The sequence below is a fragment of the Oryx dammah genome, unplaced genomic scaffold (genome assembly GCF_014754425.2).
Source record: "Oryx dammah isolate SB20612 unplaced genomic scaffold, SCBI_Odam_1.1 HiC_scaffold_27, whole genome shotgun sequence".
In the NCBI taxonomy this organism is placed as follows: Eukaryota; Metazoa; Chordata; class Mammalia; order Artiodactyla; family Bovidae; genus Oryx; species Oryx dammah.
The window spans coordinates 122,379,160-122,402,265 of NW_024070211.1; the positions used below are offsets into that span (position 1 = coordinate 122,379,160).

Consider the following 23,106-nt stretch of genomic DNA (forward strand, 5'->3'; position numbering starts at 1 on the left):
AGGAAATGGCAACCCACTCCAGGGTTCTTGACTGGAGAATCCCACGGACGGGGGAGCCTGGGGGGCTGCCGTCTATGGGGTCGCACAGAGTCGGACACGACTGAAGCGATTTAGCAGCAGCAGAAGCAACAATAAGGAAGACCTCTGCCTGGATAGCATTGTTTTCCACTAAACAGGAAGGAGAAACAGCATCCAATCGGCGTGCCTTTCGCAATGGCCAATCAAACTTCTCCTTACATTGCGGCGCTGGGAAAAACGGAGCCGGGCTGTCTCGTCTCCCGGCGAGTGTGTCAGCTAGTGTTACCTGCGGGGCCGTGTGCCCATGAGGTTGTTTTTGTTACCTGAACATTAAGGGACGTTCAGTTCGGTCCATCACTGTGCTAGCTGGATTTGCTTGTATTTGTTCCTAGCCACTCCTCAGGTAATGCACTCCCTTAACCAGGAAATTAAGGCATTCTCCCGGAATAATCTCAGGAAGCAGTGCACCAGGGTGACAACGCTAACTGGAAAGAAAATTATAGAAACATGGAAAGATGCCAGAATTCATGTTGTGGAAGAAGTAGAGCCAAGCGGCGGGGGAGGTTGTGGTTATGTGCAGGACATTAGCTTGGACTTGCAAGTTGGTGTTATTAAGCCATGGTTGCTCCTGGGTGAGTATATTTGATTTGCCGCTAAATTGTTGAGTTCTTTTAACCATACTACTTCTTTTTTCTTCCTAGTATATAGTAGTCTGTGCTACCAGCTAAAAACGCCAGAAAATTGAAATGTTTCCTTTTCTGGATTTGGAACTTCCACTAGCTGCCTGGGACTGTTTCTGCCACACTATGAAACTAAGAGGCATAGATTCTAGTAGCACATAGCACCTGGTATTTGAATTTTAGAAAAGCGTTTTTCCTGTTTTTCTAACTTGTCTGGAGGACAACACATTGATGGTGTATTTTATTGGATTATGAAAGGATATAGCCTTAAAAGATTATCAAAGTAAAAATAATGCTTTTATTAGGCAAACTACAAGTGATGAGGGTTAAAGTTGTAGAAAAGTTAATGCTTGAAAAGACAAGTGCTTGTTTGCCTGCTCTGGGGTTGCAGCTGTATGCAGTGCATGCCTCCTGTGGCCACATCTATTCTTGGTGTCTGTTTTTGGACTGTTAAGAAGGTGGATTGTTATTTTATAGCTTTGAGTCTGATGGTTTATGATTTCTTGTATTATGATAAATAGAGATTCCCTGCACAACGCATAATTTACAAATAGCAAATGAAGCACAGATATGAATGTGCAAACTTGTTGACTTGGCACAAATATGATGCAGTGTTCTTAAAAAATAGTCTACAGTGTTTTAAGTAGGTTTGAATAATTTTTCATTTATGAATAGAGAAATTAAGACTTGGAAAAATCAATGATTTTTCAATATTTATATAGCCAAGCCTCTCTTGTGTAAAAAGAACACTGAATTGGGAGACAGAAATAGCCAGTGAGATGCTGTGTGATGTGCACACTCCTTTTAAAAGCTCTGTGAAACAGAGATCAATAGCTCTGTTTTTCAGATTGGAATTGAATTTAACAATTGGTTAAATAACTTGCACAGCTCAAGTCTGATAACACTCCTGCTCTCCATCATTAACGTATACTGCTTCAGAGAGTCCAGGCTTTCAGCCTCAATCTTCCTACTCTACTTATAGTAGATGAGCTAGTGCAAGTTATTAATTCTCTCTAGCCCTCCAAGAGACCATCTGTAAAGCTGAAGTAAGGATATCTGCTTATCTTATAGGGTTGTCCTAAAGTTGTTGCAAAAGTTTTTTGAAACTTTCTCTCTAGCCCTCCAAGAGACCATCTGTAAAGATGAAGTAAGGATATCTGCTTATCTTATAGGGTTGTCCTAAAGTTGTTGCAAAAGTTTTTTGAAACGTATCAGTTGCAGTATACATTTGAGTTATTTATTGTAGTATGTATTGTGTGCATTGTTACATGATCTGTCTTTAAATTCACCAAATAATTATGTCCAGTTAGTTTCTGCAGCCCAGTGAAAAATTTAGTGGGTCATTTAGTTAGTCTGAAAATTTCACCCAGGATTTGCACACCGTTTCTAGGAAAGGAAATATATCCAGGCATGTTTTTTGGTTATTTGGCTTCTATTGTAGTAATAATGGTTTAAAATAATTATGGTAGAATTTAAAAATATTATTCACTCTTTCAGAGTCTTCATGAACTTTGCTTATTTTTTAAATCTAGACTTATCCAAAGTGGGCTGATCAAGGTAGTATTCTGACTGGCATTGGAACCTTACCAGGATCTTGAATGCGTGGTGGGAGGGACTTCTGAAACTAGTCCTTACATGGTCTCCTCTTTGAATCAGGACATGAGATATTTTTATTAGGTACAACCTCCTTTCTTGGGAGAAAGAGATGGTTACAAGAGAGGGAGATGGTTACAAATAACTTATTCCCAAGGGACTTATGGATGGTTACATTTAAAGTTTTTCCAGGTGAATGATACAGGGGTTGTTTCTAGGTTGCTTCAGAAAACTTCCTTATCTCTTCAAAGCAACACAGCTCCCACCTAGCACTACATGAAGTTAAATGTTGTTTTGGGTGATGGATAAAGAAGGTGGAAAGCTGTACAAATATGATCTGTCCGTTTCAGTTTGCTCATAAATTCACCCAAGCTCCTGCATTTCAAAAATCTTACATAGGCCCTTGAAATACCTAACAGGTTGATAAAAGATCATAGTTAGTATTTTTGTCCTTGGTTTTGCAAATTATATTTTTACAACAAATCTCACTAGGACTTTTCTTAAATCCAGCTTGATTTGTAAAAGTGGAAAATTCCTTTTCTCTTGGGTAGTTTTAAAAGGTACACTTCTTGCTATGTCTGTCTTGTTACAGAGTCCCAATCGGTGACATCTTGAGATCTTTGCTTCAATTCTAGGTGAAAATTTGGGAATCCTTTACAAGTTTATAAGGGTTTCCCTGGTGGGTCAGATGGTAAAGAATCTACCTGCCGTGTGAGAGACCCGGTTCAATCCCTGGTTCGGAAAGATCCTCTGGAGAAGGATATACAATCCACTCCAGTTTTCTTGCTACAGTCCATGGGGTTGCAAAGAGATGGACATGACTGAGCGACTAACACATAAGATTATAGAGGATTTCTGATATCTAGAAAACTCAATATTTTTAGAAGGCAGATAATACATTAAATTTGTAATGCTCTTTATTTTGTAAAATTCTTTAATGAGTTTTATTTTAGCTTATCATTATAGAAATTTATGCTCCTATTTCTATCCATTTATGAAAATTCAGTCCTACAAATTTCCCCAAAATATTTCTCTTTAGAATATTATTTCTTTCCCTTTTCAGTAATGTAAGAGCATCTTTTTGGTTTGTTTCAGTAATAACTTTTTTGGCCTATTTCCGTGATGATGAAAATAGAGATTTGTAAATTAAGACATGCTACATCAGAATTTATGCAATATTTGGTATTTTCATTAAAAACAGAAACAATTTTAGAGATCTTACATAGCCTATTTTTTACGATACATATGATTGCAAAACACTGAACTTGTTAGAAGTCCCAGCTCCAATAGCATGTAATATGCTTTCTAAATCAGTTATTTCATCTGTAATATTTCCATAATAATTTTTGGCCAGGGTCATGAATATTATTGGGTTGTGTCAATGTAAAATATAACTAACTGTACATTATTATTATTAAACTTATTTCTTTTTTTTTTATTAAACTTATTTGTTTAGTTGTAGTCCTATTCATCAACTTCTTTTTCTGTTATTTAAAATTACCATACAGTTAAAATTGATTTGCTATTCAGTTCTATTAAATTTAACACAATCATAGATTCATGTTGCCACTGTTAAAATCATAAAATTCTTAAAATTGATATTTGTTTTAAAATGTTAATCAAGGTAGTTTATAAAAGGATACATTCTACTTTTTCAAAACAAAGGTTTAAATAATACACTTTTATAATGATTTAGAGTATTTCTTTTAATAATAAGTGTTTTTCCAACAAAAGCTTAATGGAAGACTGCAACACATAGCTACCATTTAATTTGGAGAAAAGCTAATGTTTATATCTAGAATTTAGAGAGAAGTAACATGAACTGAATACTACCAAACATTAGATGAAACACACAGGACAATTACCTAAAGTCCATTTGTACTGACTAAAATTATCCGGCTATACTATTAACACTCTCCTTGTGTTTGAAGAGTCAGTTGCTTTGGTCTCAAGAACACTAAATTTGAATCAATGTATTCATTATCTGGAAATCATTTTCAAAATGTAACAACCAACTCTGGAAAATGACTAACTCATTCTGTTTGGGGTGTATATGTATTTAATGGAAATAATGAAAATATCCAGCTTCGAGAAATACAATAATGACAGTTGAGGGTAGAAAAAAAAGAGTTTCATTCATGCATGTTTCTTTCTTTTCTTGTCTTTTTTCTATTGTAAGAAATAGAGTGGAATTATTATTTAAAAGATGCCATGCATATAAAACCACCAAATTTCAGTTAACTTACTTGAACCCATTTCTCCTCCTGGAGATGAATAGGACTTCCTACAGAAAACTGAGAAATTATTTTTATTTTTAAATTATGAGGTACTTCAAATGTGTATAAAACTACAGATTATAGCAATTACATATCTACCATTAACAAATGTTAATATTTTGACAGGCTGTGTTTTAAGTAGAATAAAGTTGAATGTAGATTCAGTAAGGAGCCTGTGAGCTTCGTATTACCAAGAGAATATTGGCCAACCAGCATATTGCTGACCTTCCAGCTACCTAAAATCACATGGTAGAAGTTGGCAGATTTCCCAGACAGTTAAGGTGAAAAAAAATGTTTTCTGTAGAAATGGAACCTAATTCAGGAAAGTAAAATACTTGAAATCTTTAAATAATAAATGCCCTATTTTTTCAGTTGTGTAACTCGCTTTAGTTTAACTAGTTATTCTCCTGTATAAACTTGCTTATTGACTAGAGTCATTTTTCAAATGTAGGAGGTCTGGAAAGCCAACTTGCAGAGGGAGCAACTGGAAAAGGGTATAGTCCTAGCTGTGTATGGAACGTGGGTGGAACTCTGTAGACCAACAGTGTTTGCTCTAAGCTACTGAGTGTTCCCAGACAAGCTGGCACTAACTCATTTTGTGGGTGTCTTTTTTAGTATTCTTTTCTTCAGTTACAAAAGAAATCGTGAGCATGAAGAATAAAGTCACCTATAATCTTACTGTAACATTTTGTTCTATATACTTCCTGCCCATTTTTAAGCATGTACATTGTTTTTGTTTTTACAAAAATGATTGATGTTTTATAACCTGCTTTTATCACCTAATATATTGAAAATACATTTCCATGCAATAAATATTCTTCTACATTTCTCATTTCAAGGGGCCGTATATATTTTCACGGGATAGTCATCAAAAATATTCATCCTGTAAATACTTTTGGACTCTGAAATCCCACTTCTAGGAATTTTTCCTAAAAGTTCTGGATATTGCAAAGATTAGCTATTAGGATGTTCTTCACAGTATTGTTGGTAATACAAAATAAACCCCACAAAAAGAAAACAAACAAAAATCCACCCAAACCCAATGCCCCATCAATGGCCCAATTTTTCTAGGAACAATTCCTAGAAGTGGGATTTCAGAGTCCAAAAGTATTTACAGGATGAATATTTTTTGATGAATATTCCTGAATTATCTTTCAAAGAGTTGGACTCAGGTCCTCCCAAGGTATATTTCTTAAAATAAATGAATAACTAACAGAATTGTTACAAAATTCAGATTAAAAGTCAGGATAATTATTTTTATGTTCAAGGTGATGTGATTTATTTCTTATAGGGTCACAAGATGCTGCTCATGATCTGGATACACTGAAAAGACTCAAGGTAAAAAGAAATGCTTCAGGAGTGTTCCAAGTTATTTACTGCAGCACTGTTTATAATAGCAAATTATTGAAAGCAACCCACATTTCCATCAGTAGGGAGTTGGTTAAATGAACAATGACAGAATGCTATATAGCTTTTAAAACACACACACAACAGTCTTTAAATACTGATATGAAAGGATCTGAAGGACATTTTTAAACGGGGCCAAAAATCCCCAGTGTTGCCTTTGTGTAAGAAAAAGAATAAATAAAATATTTGATATAAATATCTATCTTATAAGATATAAATATCTTTTAAAGATACTCTAAAAGAATATATAAGAAATGGATAAAGGTAGTTACTATATAGGTGGGCAATAATGGAGTGGAGAAGGACAGGTTGAAGAGCAAGACCTCTTAATTTTTTAAATAAGGTTTTGATTTTTGAACGACTTCAAAAAATAAAATTTTGATATTGCCTAAATGTAAGGTTTAAGTGAGTTAACCTATGTGCTTAGCACATACTAAGTACTCAATGAAGGAGCTGTTCTTATTATCCCTATTTTAAAGGGCATCCCAAGGTCAACAATTGAAAGGACCTCTGAAACTGCATTTTAGAAGTATGCTTCATTCCTAGCAAGGTTTTAGGTTAGGTCCCCACCACTACCGTCTTGGGCTTCCCTGGTGGCTCAGATGGCAAAGAATCTGCTGCAGTGCAGGAGACCTGGGTTTGATCCCTGGGTTGGAAGATCCTGTGGTGGAGGGCATGGCAACCCACTCCAGTATTCTTGCCTGTAGAATTCTTTGGACAGTGGAGTCTGGCAGGCTACAGTCCATGGGGTCACAAAGACTGGGACCTGACTGAGTGACTCACACTTCCAGCACCACCACTGTGACCTGTGACTTAGTACAGTTCTTTTCAAGCAGGATCATTGAATCAATACACATATAAATTGCATTTCCAAGCGGCTAAACATTCAGAAAACAAAGATCATGGCATCTGGTCCCATCACATCATGGCAAATAGATGGGGGAACAGTGGAAACAGTGTCAGACTTTATTTTTTTGGGCTCCAAACTCACTGCAGATGGTGACTGCAGCCATGGAATTAAAAGACACTTACTCCTTGGAAGGAAAGTTATGACCAACCTAGATAGCATATTCAAAAGCCGAGACATTACTTTGCCAACAAAGGTCCGTCTAGTCAAGACTATGGTTTTTCCAGTGGTCATGTATGGATGTGAGAGTTGGACTATGAAGAAAGCTGAGTGCCAAAGAATTGATGCTTTTGAACTGTGGTGTTGGAGAAGACTCTTGAGAGTCCCTTGGACTGCAAGGAGATCCAGCCAATCCATTCTAAAGATCAGTCCTGGGGGTTCTTTGGAAGGACTGATGCTAAAGCTGAAACTCCAATACTTTGGACACCTCATGCGGAGAGTTGACTCATTGGAAAAGACTCTGATGCTGGGAGGGATTGGGGTCAGGAGGAGCAGGGGACGACAGAGGATGAGATGGCTGGATGGCATCACCGACTCGATGGACGTGAGTCTGAGTGAACTCCGGGAGTTGGTGATGGACAGGGAGGCCTGGTGTGCTGCAATTCATGGGGTGACAAAGAGTCGGACACGACTGAGCGACTGAACTGAACTGAACTGAAACAACCTAGACATTGGGTAATTTAATAGCCCACAATATTTGTAAAGCACTTTTACCTTTCAGCAAGTTTCCCCAAGATTCTCATTTTGTCATCTTCATAATCCTGTGATAGATAGGAAAGCTGTATAGATACAGATACATTCTATAAGTGGTCAGACCTCATTTTTGGTCTTTGGGGGATGTAAAATATAGTTCTAAAGACAGGGCAAACACATCAGTATCATACAACATTGGAATATCTATCATGTAATTAAAGGCAGAGTCATACAACCCTGGCCAGAGGTACTCTTGGAGTGGGAGGGTAACTTGGCACAGCCTGAGAGGCCATCACAGGGAAAGCAGAAGGACATTTCAGACAGTATCTTCTAAAAGTGTTCTTCCCTTCTGTCTGGAATTCTCCCATCTCTCCTCTTGAGCAGATTAGAGGTTTTTTTTCTGTTGTTTTCCTCCACAAGGCAGTTAGGTTTGTAAGTAGCTTATGGCCCTCTCTTCATGAGGTCTAGTTCCCTGAATATCTTAATCAATACTCTTTTGGCTGTGGACCACAGAAACCTGAGCAAGGAGAGAGAATGCATATGATGATCTCAGGGTGGGGAGATGAGGGCAGGGGGAGCTCTTTGGAACCTGGGAGGAGAGTGGCTGTCCCAGAGAACAGAAGGCCATCCGCTGGCACCTGGTCCCTCTCTGCACATCTGCTCTTCTCATTTGGAAGCAGGGATCTTTCACTTAGTACAGAATGACTGTCTTAAAGCTCTTGAGTTTGTGAATTACTCTGTCTCGTACACCTCTTTCTAAATTTCTTAAGTCAATCTAGCTTAAGTCAGGTGTCCACCAGAATCCAATTAGCTGTCTTGGGGGAAGGAGCGAGGCACTGCCAGAGCCACACCTACGGGAGTGGGTTACCATTTCCTTCTCTAGGGGATCTTCCCAACCTAGGGGTCAAACCCACATCTGCTTGGCAGGCAGGTTCTTTAACACTGAGCCTCCAGGGAAGCCCATATACTCCTATAGTACCCTTTCCTATCTATCACAGGATTATGAAGATGACAAAATGAGAATCTTGGGAAAACTTGCTGAAAGGTAAAAGTGCTTTACAAATATTGTGGGCTATTAAATTATCCAATGTCTAGGTAGTTTCAGTACCCCTAGTATAGTAGGGGCAGGAGAGGCAGAATCCGATCCATTTAGCCTTTGGATTCTCTTAAGGAACTTCTCACATAGCTTCTTGCATTTGCTTGGAGGACTCCAGGAAAGGAGCTTGAATGTGTAGATGGAGGAGGAGGTTGCTCACATGTGCCATTTGAAAGCAAATCTTTCACGACCATCCCACCTTTTAACCAGACTAATTCATCAGAATTTCTGGGATTGAGACCCTGTGGCATTGGTGCTTTTTAAAACCTCATTGGGTGACCAGTCACCTTGAAACCAAACGCAGCGCCCTGTGGTGTGACTTGCCGTCCAAGTTCAGAAGCAGCAAGAGAATCCAAAATTCAGGGTGTACCTATTGAACTTTTAAAAAGCTCACTGGGTAGTTCTGGTGTGTAGCCACACTTGAGAATGACTGTACTTACAAAGAATACAAAAGGAAAGTAGGGAAATAATTATTGAAAGGGAAGTTATTGCTACTAATGCATGTCCCTTACTTTAATTTTTTAATAGACATTAATTGATTTATTCAATAGATATTTTAAGTACTTTCTGTGCGAAGTTTCCTGCTCATTCATAGTGCTTACTTATAAAAGTGAGTAGGCTAAATATGGTCCCTATCCGGGTGGAGTTTCCAGTACAATATGGGAGACGAACTCTAGGTGATAAGGGCTATTGTAAGGCACATAGAGGGTACTATAGGAGTATATGGGCTTCCCTGGAGGCTCAGTGTTAAAGAACCTGCCTGCCAAGCAGATGTGGGTTTGATCCCTAGGTTGGGAAGATCCCTTAGAGAAGGAAATGGTAACCTACTCTCGTCTTCTTGTCTGGGACATCCCATGAACAGAGGAGCCTGGTGGGCTACCGTCCACAGGGGTCACAAAAGAATCAGACATGGCATGGCGACTAAACAACAATAACAACAAATATGAGTGTGTAGAAATTGCACTTCTGGTAAGGGAGGAGGCAGGCAGAGAAGGCTCCCTGAAGGACGTGTTATTCAAGTGTGCGTGTGTTCAGTCGTGTCTGACTTGTGTGTGTCTTTGGACTGTCGACTCCTTTGTCCATGGAATTTTCCAGGCAGGAATACTGGAGTGGGCTGCCATTTCCTCCTCCAGGGGCTCTTCCCGACCCAGGGATCGAACCTATGTCTCTGGCATTTCCTTTTGCAGGCAGATCCTTTACCACTGAGCACCCTGAGAAGCCCAAGTGAGTTATGCTTAAATTATGTATTGTTACAGATCTCAACACCTCAATTTAATTAACCTAATTAATTAACCTAAGTAACCTAATTAGGTTTAATTTTATTTAAAACATAACTTTTTAGGTTTAATTAACCTAATTCATGTGAATTTTTAAAAATTATCTTTTTTTTCTCTTTAAGGTGACTCATATTCTCAATGTTGCATATGGAGTTGAAAACGCTTTCCTCAATGACTTTATTTATAAGAATATTTCTATATTGGATCTGCCTGAGACCAATATCCTGTCTTATTTTCCAGAATGTTTTGAATTTATTGAACAAGCAAAAATGAAGGTAAGTTTGGTACTGATTCACAGTTCCTCAAGAACAGAAATTTTAAAATATTGGTCCATCCTCCACTTCTTTCTGTAATGAATATGTAAGAACTATTATTAAGTTTCCCTTTCAACAATATTTCATTAATCCCTATAATTATTTAGTCCTCCAGTTGCTCTTCTTCCAGTGAGGTACTTACTTTTAACTTTATTTTCTTGAATTTATTTACTACTACTATTTTGACTGCATCGGGTCGTGACTGTGGCATCGGGTTCTTTCTTGCAGCCTGTGGGCTTCCCTCTAGCTGTGGCACTTGGGCTCCAGAGTGCATGGGCTCTGCAGTTGTGTGCAGGCTCCAGAGCGCATACACTCTCTGGTTTGTGGCACTCAGACTCTCTAGTTGAGGAACGCAGGCTCACTAGTTTGGGCACCTGGGCTTCGTGGCCTCACAGCATGTGGGATCTTTGTTGTAACAAAGATATGTGGATCGAACCCACATATCCTGCAGTGGAAGGTAGATTCTTAGCTACTGGACCACCAGGGAAGTCTCTATTTTTTAACTTTAATTTCTCATCTTCGTATGCCTTCCTAAGAAGTGTTAGGATTTAAAATTTTCTGCTCAACTGGGTTGGCTAAAAAGTTTGTTTGGGTTTTTCCGTAACATCTTATAGAAAAATCCGAATGACCTTTTTGGCCAGCCCAATACTAAGGTTCCTTTTGATCATCTCTAACCATCTGCCCTCTGACCACTTTGCAAGGTAATCAGGTGAACTATGGAACAGAGGCTGCTCTGGTCCTTAGTGTATTTATGAAGATGAATATTACTAAGATTGTTTGAAAATGCTGATCAAAAGCTGTCCATTGGTTCTCTGACTTTAGAAGACCCACAGAAAATACAATACTTTAATCTTGGTACTAGATCCAAGGGAACACTCTGACTGGCAGGGCTTCTAGGTTGCCTTTACCAATTATTATGCCTTGAAATTATATCATTTTTAGTCAATATATAATTCTTATAAAATTTATGTGAGATAAATAGATGGGAATGTAGAAGCACTTATAGAGAAAAGTTAACTGTCATGGAGCACTTGGCAATAAACGATAGTTAACATTATAGCTTAATTAACTTCTAATGACTTTCCTTCTACCTTCTCTCCTTGCCTCTCTCTGTTTCTTCCTTTCATTTAGTAATATTTATTGAGTGCCTTATGTGCCCAGCACTGTTCTAGATACCTTCCTCTAGATTGCTGGAAAAATATTAAACTATTCAACCTTATTTAATAGTAGATATTTGGATAAGAAAAAAGAAAGAGGTTTTCTAATTCAAAGCCTAATATTGGCCACACTTTTAGCTTGTGAAAAATTATATAGATTCTAGATTGTCAGATGCCAGTGTACCAGCTAATAGTCTTAGGAATAAAAGTGATAATGTTTCTGTGTTAGCTGCTTTTCTAAGGAGATGTATAATATGTCTTAGATGGTAATGGAAAAATGTAAACATTATTCATATTTACATTCATATTAGGCATATTAGACATGTCATATTAGACATTAAACATATAGATGTTTCAAGTAAAAAGTGAAAGAGATAATAGTTAATTAAAGTGGTCCTTAGTTTGGGTTTCTCAGAAAACAGAACCTGAGGCAAGGATTTAGAGCTGATGCTTCATTTGAGAGGTGCAGTCCCTAGGCAGTGAGAGTGAGAAGAAAGGGAAGTGATTCAGAAAAGGATGAGAACCAATATAAGATGATGTTTTCACCTTGCTGAGCACAGCTTCCCAATGAGCTGATAGCAAAATAGCTGGTTCCTTGGCAAGGTGGTACCCAAGACATCCCCAGGCAGGGAATCCAAAGAAACTGTACCTCAATACAGATTTTGGGAAAGAGAGAAGAGAGAGAATTTATCTGCTGGGCTCTCTGTCAGCTCCTGTTTCCCGTTGGTCAGAGTTTAGGCATGGAGAGGTAACTAACCCTACAATTCCAGGTTACAGCACCCCACTTTTTCAGCACCCACCTTGAAGCCCTGTGGTATGACTTGCCATCCAAGTTCAGAAGCAGCAAGAGGATCCAGAACTCAGGGTGTACCGGTCTATGCAGAGACTGACATGGGGGAAGAGCCAGGTATTCTTAGGCAAGCAGAACTCAGTAGGCCTACGGGAAGTAGTCAGCCACAGAGGTGGCAGCTGAGGTGGAACAAGCTGAGGGTCCGTGAGATTAAGGGAATCTGAGGAGATGCCTGAAGTGTTTCTGCTGTGAGATATATATAATATGTTCTGATTTCTCAAGCCTTATGTGTTTTACTGGAACCTGAGCCTCAGTGATTATTTCCTTACCCTGGAAACTCTTTATTGTTTAGATAATGCACGTTTAACTTTAGCAATAGAATTTTTTAATTTTCTTCATTCTTTTTTTTTTTTCCCCCTAGAAATCTCTTCATGATTTTGTCTGTTGTATATTCAGGTATTATTAAATGCAATTACTCTGTGAATTGCCTATTTCAGAACTACCATTCTAGGCCTTAGTTTGTTGTTTTCGTCTTTTCACATACAGCTGCCAAATAGAATGTCTTTCATTTCCCCATGTCTTTCCTCATTTTTCTCTATAGTTATAAAACCCTGTTTGTTTGGTTTCTCTGTCCTTCCTGTATCTCCACCTAATGTGTTATCTGCCGGGCTTATGCCCAAAGGGACAGAAATACACATGACATGTAGTAGTAAGATAACTTCCATATGTTCAAGAGTTCTTTTACTTGAGTATTTACTTGATCCCCTTTTTCATGTGCAGAAGATTTTGTTAGTACAAAATGTGTATTTGATATTCCACATTTACTTTATTATTTATAAATGTGATTTTTAAAACATGTAAGTACTTTATAACATTGGAAAAATATAGATAAGTAAAAATTGAGATCATGAATTTTCACCAATACATATAACCATTTGTAGTATTTTAATGTGTTTTTCTATATATCAAAAGACTTATTTTTTAAAAAAGATCTGAACTTGATCTGTCAAAAAATATGAGTTACTTATTCTGAGAAGGTGGAAGGGATGTATATTGCTGCCTTTAAGGAGCTAGCAATCTAATTGAAAAGCTATGAATAACAACATGAAAACAAAGCAAGCTACATAAAATGGAAATACTATAATTCCTAAATGCCCATTGCAAAATGGTGACATGATTTTTTTTAAGAGAATGTTTTCTCAAAATGGATAGCAAAATTTTTTTCCTTAGCAGACATTTATGGAACACCTACTATGTGCCAAAAAATTGCACTAAATACTAGGCATAAAAAGATGTCTTGGATAGTCCTCCTGTCCTCCTCTCAAGCAGAGAGACAGGCTTCTTAGAAGCCATGGTTAGCTGGACCAATGAGAGGAAAAAGCCTTTTAAACATAGGACAACAGCAAATGCAAAAGAAAAATTGCTTTATAAATTATTTAATTGTCATTATTTTGAATTCTTGAAAGGGAATATGAAGCTAGTAGTTTCTTTGGAAATACTTTCAAGGGCAGTATGATACTCAAGGAATAAGAGGTAAATAAGTAAATTCAAAGGCTGTAGAAACTAACAGAAAAGTATCTGTTACATAAAGAATGTAAGAGAGAAGAAAATACTAACATTGTTAAATAATAGCTAAAACTGATTACACTGTAAGACTAAAAATAAAGCTAGTTTCATTTTCAAAAGCATATGTGTAGATCATAAAATAGTGATAACTGATACATAGTCAGGAAACATTAAAAATTACACTGGAAGCTATCTCTTATTAATGTTATGAGCCCAAGTTTCTTTGGAAAATCTAATTTGTTTTGCGTTAAAAGTTCATTAATAGTGGGACTTCCCTGGTGATCCAGTAGCTAAGACTCTGAGCTCCCACTGCAAGGGTCCCTGGTTTGATCCCTGGTCAGGGAACTGGAGCCCACATACCACAAGAAATGATTAAAGACATTGCCAGCTGCAAATAAGACATGGTACAGTCAAATAAATAAATAAATAAATATTATTTTTTTAAAAGTTCATCAGCAGTGTCCATTGGTTATTGTAATATGATTTTAAAATGTCTTAAGTCTTATTAAAAAGAGCCATTGTACAAAGTGAGAAAAGTTCTGTATATGCATAGTGAATATTTTTGTTTTGCTTTTCTTGTGTAGAAACAATATCTGGAAATGACTCTGAGATATATAAATACAAACAATTGAAATTGTCTTTTTGATGTGAGAATTTTAAAAATATTAACTAATCTTGTCTTTCTTGAAGTGAGATACACTTGCTACACTTGTTATAATAGACTTAGGAAAGGAATTTTGCAACGGATTTATGCATCTAAGAACTACCTTGTAAAATCTAATAAGCCATGAATATAGCATTGTTGATGTATGCTTTGGGCAGAGAGTTTTCAGTTGTCAGGTTTTTTCTCCCCTTCCCTGTTCCTATGTTGTTTGTGTTGTATGAAAGGAAAAATCAAGAAATGCAGTAACTAAAATGTCTGGTTCTGCAGGGTGTGCTCACCATTCACTATGTTTCATTAAGATCATTAACTTTTAAAAGGCCTGAGATAAGCCAACCTGTATCAGTGCTGATCCATCAGATATATCCCATTCATTATTAATGCAATATTACCCCCATCAGCATTGGTCTTGCACTGTGTCCCTTTTCACTTGTAAAGTATCATTTGCAAGTTACCTGAAACGTTTTGCATTTATTGACCTCATGCTGGTGTCTAAATTACCTTTTCCACTTCATGTTGTCCTGAGCTATTTGAGTCAACATTTTACTGCCTCATAAGTTTAACTATTTTTTTAGGTCATTTCCCTCCAGAATAAAATAGATCCAAAGGAAGAACATTTTTTCCTTACTGATCATTTTATAGATAGATTTCTAAGCCAGTGATACTAGTTCTTTATAGGAACAGTGTATGTACCTAGGATATGAGCTTTCTGTATAGTTTATGATTGTGGTTTTATTTATATTTCCACATATATTTTCTCTGATTTTTCTCTTATTTATAGGCCTTTGGCTACTAAGTTACTAGACTTGTGTGTGTACTTTACTAGATTACTTCAGGGTAGTAAAAGATAATTTCAGAATTCCAAATATATCATCAAAGCATTTCAAACCTGGGAGGTGGGAAAAGAAGGTGTTGATTAATTGATTGATTTTTTTCCCCATTCATTCCCTACAGTGCATTGGTTTCTGATGCACTGTATCAGAATAAATTGAGTCAAATACATTGATAAAGTGAATATTTTTATCTTATAATTTTTAAATAGTATAAGTTTTCAGTACAACTCTTCTTAAATAAATAATGAAGATTTTTGTTTGGTTTTATTATAGGATGGAGTGGTTCTTGTTCATTGTAATGCAGGAGTTTCCAGGGCTGCTGCAATTATAATAGGCTTCCTAATGAATTCTGAAGAAATCTCATTTACCAGTGCTTTTTCTTTGGTGAAAAATGCAAGACCTTCTATATGTCCCAACGCTGGCTTTCTGGAGCAGCTTCGTACATATCAAGGGGGCAAAGAAAGGAATAAATGTGACAAACTACAGGAATTAGAAGAAGCAACAGTTCCTGAGTTACATTCTAGCCAATGACGGACAACTGTACTTTCTGAGTTGGTCTCTAGAGCCACCACCTTCCCTCCTTTTTTGGAGAGTAAACTAGTAGAAACCTCCTTTCCTCATGCTTTTTTTTCAAGTGGAAATAGAGGTCAATTGATCGTCCTAAACTAGGGTATAAATAAATTTTTAAATTATATCATGTTTTCTTTAGTATTATAACGTGGGATTAAATGCTTTGATTTGCTAAGGGAAAATAACAATGTATTACCAATAATTGACTTCTGTAGAAAGAGAAGGTTTACATTTAACATCTATATTAAAGCGTGAAAGATTAAATTAGTTGATTAAAACTTCTGGTAGTTTTCTATGCCAGCAACCATTTCCATGAAAGAAATAACGTGAAGTGCTATTTGATTTACTACTTCAGAAGAAGGCAAATTTCTTTGTAAAGAGTTTAAGATTAAAAAATGATACCTTAAACCTCCCCAAAAAGGTAACCAAAATCTGAAGATTTACACAATATCTATGTAGTAGTTACATTATTCACAAAATTTTTATGTCCTTTTATGAAAATGCACCCGCTTTTCATTTTGATTTTTAAATTATATTCTGTTTTTTTTAAACATTTTTGTGTAGCTGTGCTCTCTTACATTATTGTGAGCGTATGGTTCTTTAATTAGTTGCTAGTCTCTTAAATTGTGTACTTTTTATTTTGGGTTCCTAGCATTCTGTTTTTGGATTCCTTGTCATAATTATCTGATCTCCTTGAATCTGTAGGAAAGTGTTTCAAACTGAAGAATCACTTTTAAAATGTGGTCTGTTTTCTAGTTTGGTATTCTACAAGGGAACATATTTTTAAGGAAAGAACACTTATGGTTTTGTAAGAAATTTTGAATACATTTTTAGAAAGCCCAAAATCATTTACAATTTTATTTTTGGCCAGAGGCTTTGAATGGTTTCTTTTTTTTTATTAAGTCTCCTTGTTGGCAAGGCTAAACTCTGTTCATTATGAATTTGCTTAAAGATATGCTTTGAATTATTCAGAATAAAATCCACTTAAAATTAATTATAATAATTAAGATAGAATTTAAGAGCTTTCAAGTAGACTTGCATGACTTAGAAAATATCATTGCCCTGTAGATTTTAGTAAGAAAATCCTGAGCTCTCCTTAGATACACATTATAGAAAGCAAGCATTTTCCTATAGATAAGTTGGAAAGTGCACATTGAGCACATCTGTGCATTTGAAAAAGCAGGCTTTCTTATGCTGGCAGGAGCAAAAAGTAGAAGCGATAAATGCAAATTATGTTTTAACATTGCTTGTAGCCTGACAAGATGTCATCGTGTGCAAAGCTATGAACTTTCCATCTGTTAAGAAGCAGCATAAGTATAATCAACCTACAGTGAGCTGTCTGAAGCCTGCAGACAGAATCCTCTTAAATATGAGACTGGTGTATGATATTGTCTTTATAGTTAATATTGCTGAGGATTTGCTGGGTAAACCTTGTCTGGTCACGTGTAAGTATTTATTTAAATACATTTTCCTTTGTTATTGTTATTTAGTTTTCAGCCATTAAATGTTGTGAACATGAAGCCTTAAATAGAACTTATTCCTTATGGATAGTTTATTTTTGTCTGTAGTTATATGTTGTTGCCTGTAGTGATCTGGTTACAGTGCAAACATGTATATTCTGGCACATCTACAGAAGGGCATTGAGCATCAATTTTGTTTTCTTTTAAATGGTAGTAGTTTGCTGTATCTAAAATAAATCAGTGAAGGGAATTCAGTCTTTTAAATGAGGGGTATTATGTAAGGCAATGATAGGTTATACATGTAACATGTTTATTTGGCTTCCCATGAGTATGTCACTCTGTCATACCTAGTTATTTACAAAAAAGGAGCTTTATTACTATGATTCTCTATTCTACATATTATAGAAAAAATGAAAGTGTTAGTTGCTCAGTCATGTCCGACTCTTTGTGACCATGTGGACTGTAGCTCCCTAGGCTCCTCTGCCTGTGGAATTCTCCAGGCAAGAATACTGGAGTGGGTAACCATTTCCTTTCCGGGGGATATTCCCAACACAGGGATCAGCCTTGGGTCTCCTGCACTGCAGGCAGATTTTTTACCATCTGAGCCACGAGGGAATCCCTCACATATTATGAACAGATCTCAAATATACATCTGTTTTGAGGGAGTGACAAAACTATTTCAAGGACTTTGTGCCTCTATTTTAAAACAGATTTTCCTATTTTAGAAAGTCTCCTTCAAAGGTAAATTCTCCAAAGACTCTGGAATGTAGCAACTATAAATCATAGTATTGTCCTTTTACCTTACACAATAAACTGGGTGAGTTAACACCTTTACAAGCAAACCCACAATACATTAAAAAAAAAAAAAACAGAAATGTAGCATAAGGAATTATTTGACTTTTCCAGCTGACCCTAAGTAGTTGATTTTTCTGCCCAAAGCCTCCTGAACATATTTAATTACCTGTAGTTATTTAAGAGTTTAAAGCAGAAGATTTTAAGGTTTTATGTTCTTATGTTACATGCAATGGTATTTACAATGAACACATTTTTGGTTTGTCTTCATTGATATACTTAAAACAGTTTAAACTTTTCTACTTCAAGTGAAACTCTGACTTACTGTTTTGTATCCATATTTATAATGTGCCCTTTATTGTTTCTGGGTATTGATATACTTTAATAAAAATAATAAATTTACTATTTCTCCCATTAGTTATCTTTATTTCTTTGCGATTATTTGTTTTAAAAGACTTATTTGCCATCAACTTCTGGATTAAAAAAAATCTTGTTGGCAAAACACTGAGTTATACGTTTTAGAATACAAATTAGTTTAAAGGTCTGTGGAAATTTGATGCTCCAGCCACCTCAAGAAGTGAAAAGCTAAAGTCAATTCTTGTAATTGGCATTACTGTGGATAAATTGGCAGTGAAAATTCAATAGCATATCTTAGTACTTTAAATCAAGAGAAGATACTAAATTACTCTCAGATTAAACTGAGATTTATGTTCTGAGTAAAACCTTCTCTGACCACCTTATTTCAAGCAGCTCCCATCCTTAGCACTTATATCTACGTTTCCCTGTTTTATTTACTGCATCTCCCTAATTGTCACCAAAATTGTATGTATTTTTATTTATTTTGTTGCTTTTCCCATCAAAACTTGGGCTCCCCGGGAGAGCAGAGATTTTTACCATGTTGTTTATCTGTACCAGTGTGTACCCCATAACAGGCACTCAAACATTTCTTGTCAGAAAGAGAGGGAGGGGGGAAGGGAGGAAAAGAATTGATGCATGTTGCTGTGCCAGCTTAACAGTACCCACTGCAGGTCATAATTCATGCTCTGGCAAGTGAGCTGCAGTGTACATCTGCAGCCCTGGCAGACAGTGCATGAGAGCGACAGCAGGGAACACTAGTAATAGGTCTGAAACAGGACCGCATAGGACCCTACACAACAGAAAACACTAGCGTCCTTTTTAATTTCTGAATAATTTGCTTTCTCTTTTTTGGCCATGCCCAAAGCTTACAGGCTCTTAGTTCCCCGATCAGGGATTGAACCTGTGCCCCCTGCAGTAGAAGAATGGAGTCCTGGCTACTGGACCACCAGGAAATTCCCACAATGATTTTCTACACTGGACCACCAGGAAATTCCCACAATAATTCTCTAAAAGTTATTTAGAAATTAAAAAGTTGATCAAACATTCAGCAAGAGTATCCAGGATATGGTATTTTGCTTTCACTCAAGATAGGAAAGAATAATGGCTTATGTGCCAATTACCCATTTATTATCTCAGCTCCAACTCCACTCATAATTGTGTCTATAAAAAGGAAGATGGGCAATTTACATACCTTTCTCTTGACAGTGGCTGTGATGTTGAGCTTTCTTAGTAGAAGGTGCTGTGTGTTGGAGAGCCCTTTCAGGAGGAAGGGTCATTTCTACTGGGCTTGGTGTGCTTCCAAGGCAGGCTGCTGCAGTTCAGATAGCCTCCAATAGTGCTCACAGCTTCTCCGCCACCTAGTTAGTCCTCATTACTCCAACCCTTTTATAATTAATAAACTTTTATATTAAACTTTCCCACTCTTATTGTGTGATTTATCTCCTGATGGACCCAGGCTGTCTAGCCTATAATTTACAGTCAATTATTTTATAATTGTCCTTGCGGAGTGTTTCTAGCAGCAGGTCAAGCTATGTTATACCCATGCACCTTATGATAATAAAGGCTCAAATGGCAATTAATGTTGTAGGAATATTTTTTGAGAGAATAATTCTATGAATATAAACAGTGTTCTGTGTAAGAAAGTAAGGGTATAAGCACAATGACCTGATTTTGCTAATGCTTCTTGTCTACAGAGTGGTGAATTCTTCAAAGTTAAAAAGAAAGCACATAAATAGGGTAATTTGCTATTGCTCTTATGTTTTCACCCACTCTTCCCATTTGTATATCATACCAGGAGGAGAGGAAATTGCTTTCAGTGCTTGAACTGAATTCTCACTGCCCTCTTTGCATAGGCCAATTGTGCTACTAAATTTGTGAATCCACTTACTAATAGTTGCAATTACTGCTAATGCAACTTCATGAACTCGTGGAGTAAATGAAGACACCTAATGTCTCACCACTAGTGATGTGTGTGTGTGTGATGTCTATACACACACATATATATATATATTTTTGTAATAGCAAATGCTTGTATAAGTGCTCACAAACAAAAAGTTCCCTACATTTTCTCTAGAATTGGCATACAGCTTACTATGTATAAGTTATAGCATTACTATGTATAAGTTATAGCATTCTCCCTTTCCTCTTAAAAAAAATCTGGTATAATAATTGCCTATCTTCAATTTTATGACACTCTCACAGCATGTCTTAAACATAACTGATCTTGCTTTGAGAATATCACTAGCAGATTTTCCTAGTATTTCTTCAATACAAAAAAATGATTTTTTTTCACATTCAGGGACTCCCCTGCATGTCAAATACTGTGCTAGGTGCTAAGGATATGATGATAAGCAAAACAGTCAAAAATCCTTGCCCCCATGGAGCTTGCATTCAAAGTAACACCACTGTATAAAAAGCAGACACATCTTCATTGATCACTCAGCCTTATGCTGGTTAGATTTTTTTCTGTTTTGACATTTCTGAACCATGGAGGTCTTTCTTTACTAAGGAGAGGTGGGCAGATTACCAAGGCCAGAATTTTCCAAGGATCTCCCAACACAACCACTCCTGGTTCTACTAAAATAAATAGTAGCCTTAAGAAGAAACACAAAAACTCCTCACCACCATCTACCTACACTAATAACATTAATTAATAATAATTACCAAAGTTTAAGGAGAACAAATTCCTAGTAATCACCAGAGAAAAATTGTCTATAGATATCAATTATATATTCTTTCTGTTACAGAAAGGATATTATATTCTTTGAATTATAAATATTATAATTAAAATATTATAAAAACTTTCTTACCTAATGTGCAGTCTTGATCAAGCTACAGAAACATACATATTCCTTTACAGGCAGTGAATGTGTTTTATAACTGACTTTCAAAACACCTATAATCTTTTAAAATATTAATCAAGCTGATAATTATGGAAATAAGAGTTGATACTCTTCTGTTCTGTCAAGGTATGGAGTCCTTGGATGACCATATCTGTATGGGAGAAACCTATACGCAGGTCAGGAAGCAACAGTTAGAACTGGACATGGAACAACAGACTGGTTCCAAATAGGAAAAGGAGTACATCAAGGCTGTATATTGTCACCCTGCTTATTTAACTTATATGTGGAGTATATCATGAGAAACGCTGGACTGGAAGAAGCACAAGCTGGAATGAAGATTGCCGGGAGAAATATCAATAACCTCAGATATGCAGATGACACCACCCTTATGGCAGAAAGTGAAGAGGAACTAAAAAACCTCTTGATGAAAGTGAAAAAGTTGGCTTAAAGCTCAACATTCAGAAAACGAAGATCATGGCATTCGATCCCATCACTTCATGGGAAATAGATGGGGAAACAGTGGAAACAGTGTCAGACTTTATATTTTTGGGCTCCAAACTCACTGCAGATGGTGATTGCAGGCATGAAATTAAAAGATGCTTACTCCAAGGAAAGTTATGACCAACCTAGATAGCATATTGAAAAGCAGAGACATTACTTTGCCAACAAAAGTCCATAGTCTAGGCTATGTGTTTTCCAGTGGTCATGTATGGATGTGAGAGTTGGACTGTGAAGAAAGCTGAGTGCAGAAGAATTGATGCTTTTGAACTGTGGTGTTGGAGAAGACTCTTGAGAGTCCCTTGGACTGCAAGGAGATCCAACCAGTCCATCCTAAAGGAAATCAGTCCTGGGTGTTTATTGGAAGGACTGATGCTGAAGCTGAAACTGCCATACTTTGGCCACCTCATGCGAAGAGTTGACTCATTGGAAAAGACCCTGATGCTGGGAGGGATTGGGGGCAGGAGGAGAAGGGGACGACAGAGGATGAGAAGGCTGGATGGACATGGGTTTGGGTAGACTCTGAGAGTTGGTGATGGACAGGGAGGCCTGGCGTGCTGTGGTTCATGAGGTCGTAAAGAGTCGGACACGACTGAGCGACTGAACTAAACTGAACTGAAACTGTTAATTAACCGTCCTCACAAGAAAGTTGAAAGAATTAGCAATTTGATGTTTATAAACTTTTTTTGTTTCTTTGGAAGATATTGCAATTATTTTTACAATACTAAAGAAGTTGCAGTAATAGCACCTAGCTTAATAGTAAGTTCAATTTAAATAAAAAATTGAAGTGGATTTAGAAATAAAATTTTCTCACTATATAGTCCATATCCTTAGGATAGATTAAGCACTTATTTGTATCTTAAGAAGGATTTCTTTTTCAGTAAGTACTAATATTTTCTACAATTCTCATTAATTCCAGACAAAAGAAGCATTTGTTAAAACTTTGTTTAAGAAGAACATTTTCTTTTCGGTAGAGTTAAGAAATTGAGAAATCAATAGAATTCAATTCTGTGGTCTTTTCCTATTCAACGAGAAAGAATAGCTGTGGACCTTGTTCACAAGTAATACGACAAGCCAACCAACTGCTGCAGTGGCTCCTTGACATTTCATATTCTTGGTGCTGTTGAGGTTAACTCCACTCAGATCAGTTAACAATTGGTCTTCCCTTGCAAAACTTTAGAGACTTCCCTGGTGGCTCAGATGGTAAAGCATCTGCCTACAATGCGGGAGACCTGGGTTCAATCCTTGGGCCGGGAAGATCTCCTGGAGAAGGAAACGGCAACCCACTCCGGTATTCTTACCTGGAAAGTCCCATGGA

The 23,106-nt window shown here is 36.8% G+C and overlaps 1 protein-coding gene across 3 annotated transcripts; it reads left to right on the forward strand.

Annotated features, from left to right (window-relative positions):
• The first annotated feature begins 228 nt into the window (after positions 1-228).
• DUSP19 (dual specificity phosphatase 19) lies at positions 229-21,484 on the forward strand. 3 transcript variants are annotated; one of them, XM_040227763.1, is made up of 4 exons: positions 229-650; positions 5,859-5,905; positions 10,070-10,222; positions 15,542-18,492. In XM_040227763.1, the coding sequence occupies exons 1-4, from the start codon at positions 425-427 to the stop codon at positions 15,797-15,799; spliced, it is 684 nt and encodes a 227-aa protein (XP_040083697.1). In that variant the 5' UTR covers positions 229-424; the 3' UTR covers positions 15,800-18,492. The 3 variants fall into 3 exon arrangements, with proteins under 3 accessions (XP_040083697.1, XP_040083699.1, XP_040083698.1); XM_040227765.1 differs by lacking the exon at positions 15,542-18,492 and adding an exon at positions 21,417-21,484 and having other exon boundaries at positions 231-650; positions 10,188-10,222; XM_040227764.1 differs by having other exon boundaries at positions 231-650; positions 10,188-10,222.
• Positions 21,485-23,106: the final 1,622 nt, after the last annotated feature.

What these genes read in the sequence shown, in the direction of transcription:
- DUSP19 (XM_040227763.1), top strand. Translation starts at nt 425, where the DNA reads ATGCACTCCCTTAACCAGGAAATTAAGGCATTCTCCCGGAATAATCTC. An exon ending in TAAGCCATGGTTGCTCCTGG is followed by an intron (nt 651 to 5,858) that starts GTGAGTATATTT and finishes TATTTCTTATAG; the next exon opens with GGTCACAAGATGCTGCTCAT. An exon ending in TTGAACAAGCAAAAATGAAG is followed by an intron (nt 10,223 to 15,541) that starts GTAAGTTTGGTA and finishes GTTTTATTATAG; the next exon opens with GATGGAGTGGTTCTTGTTCA.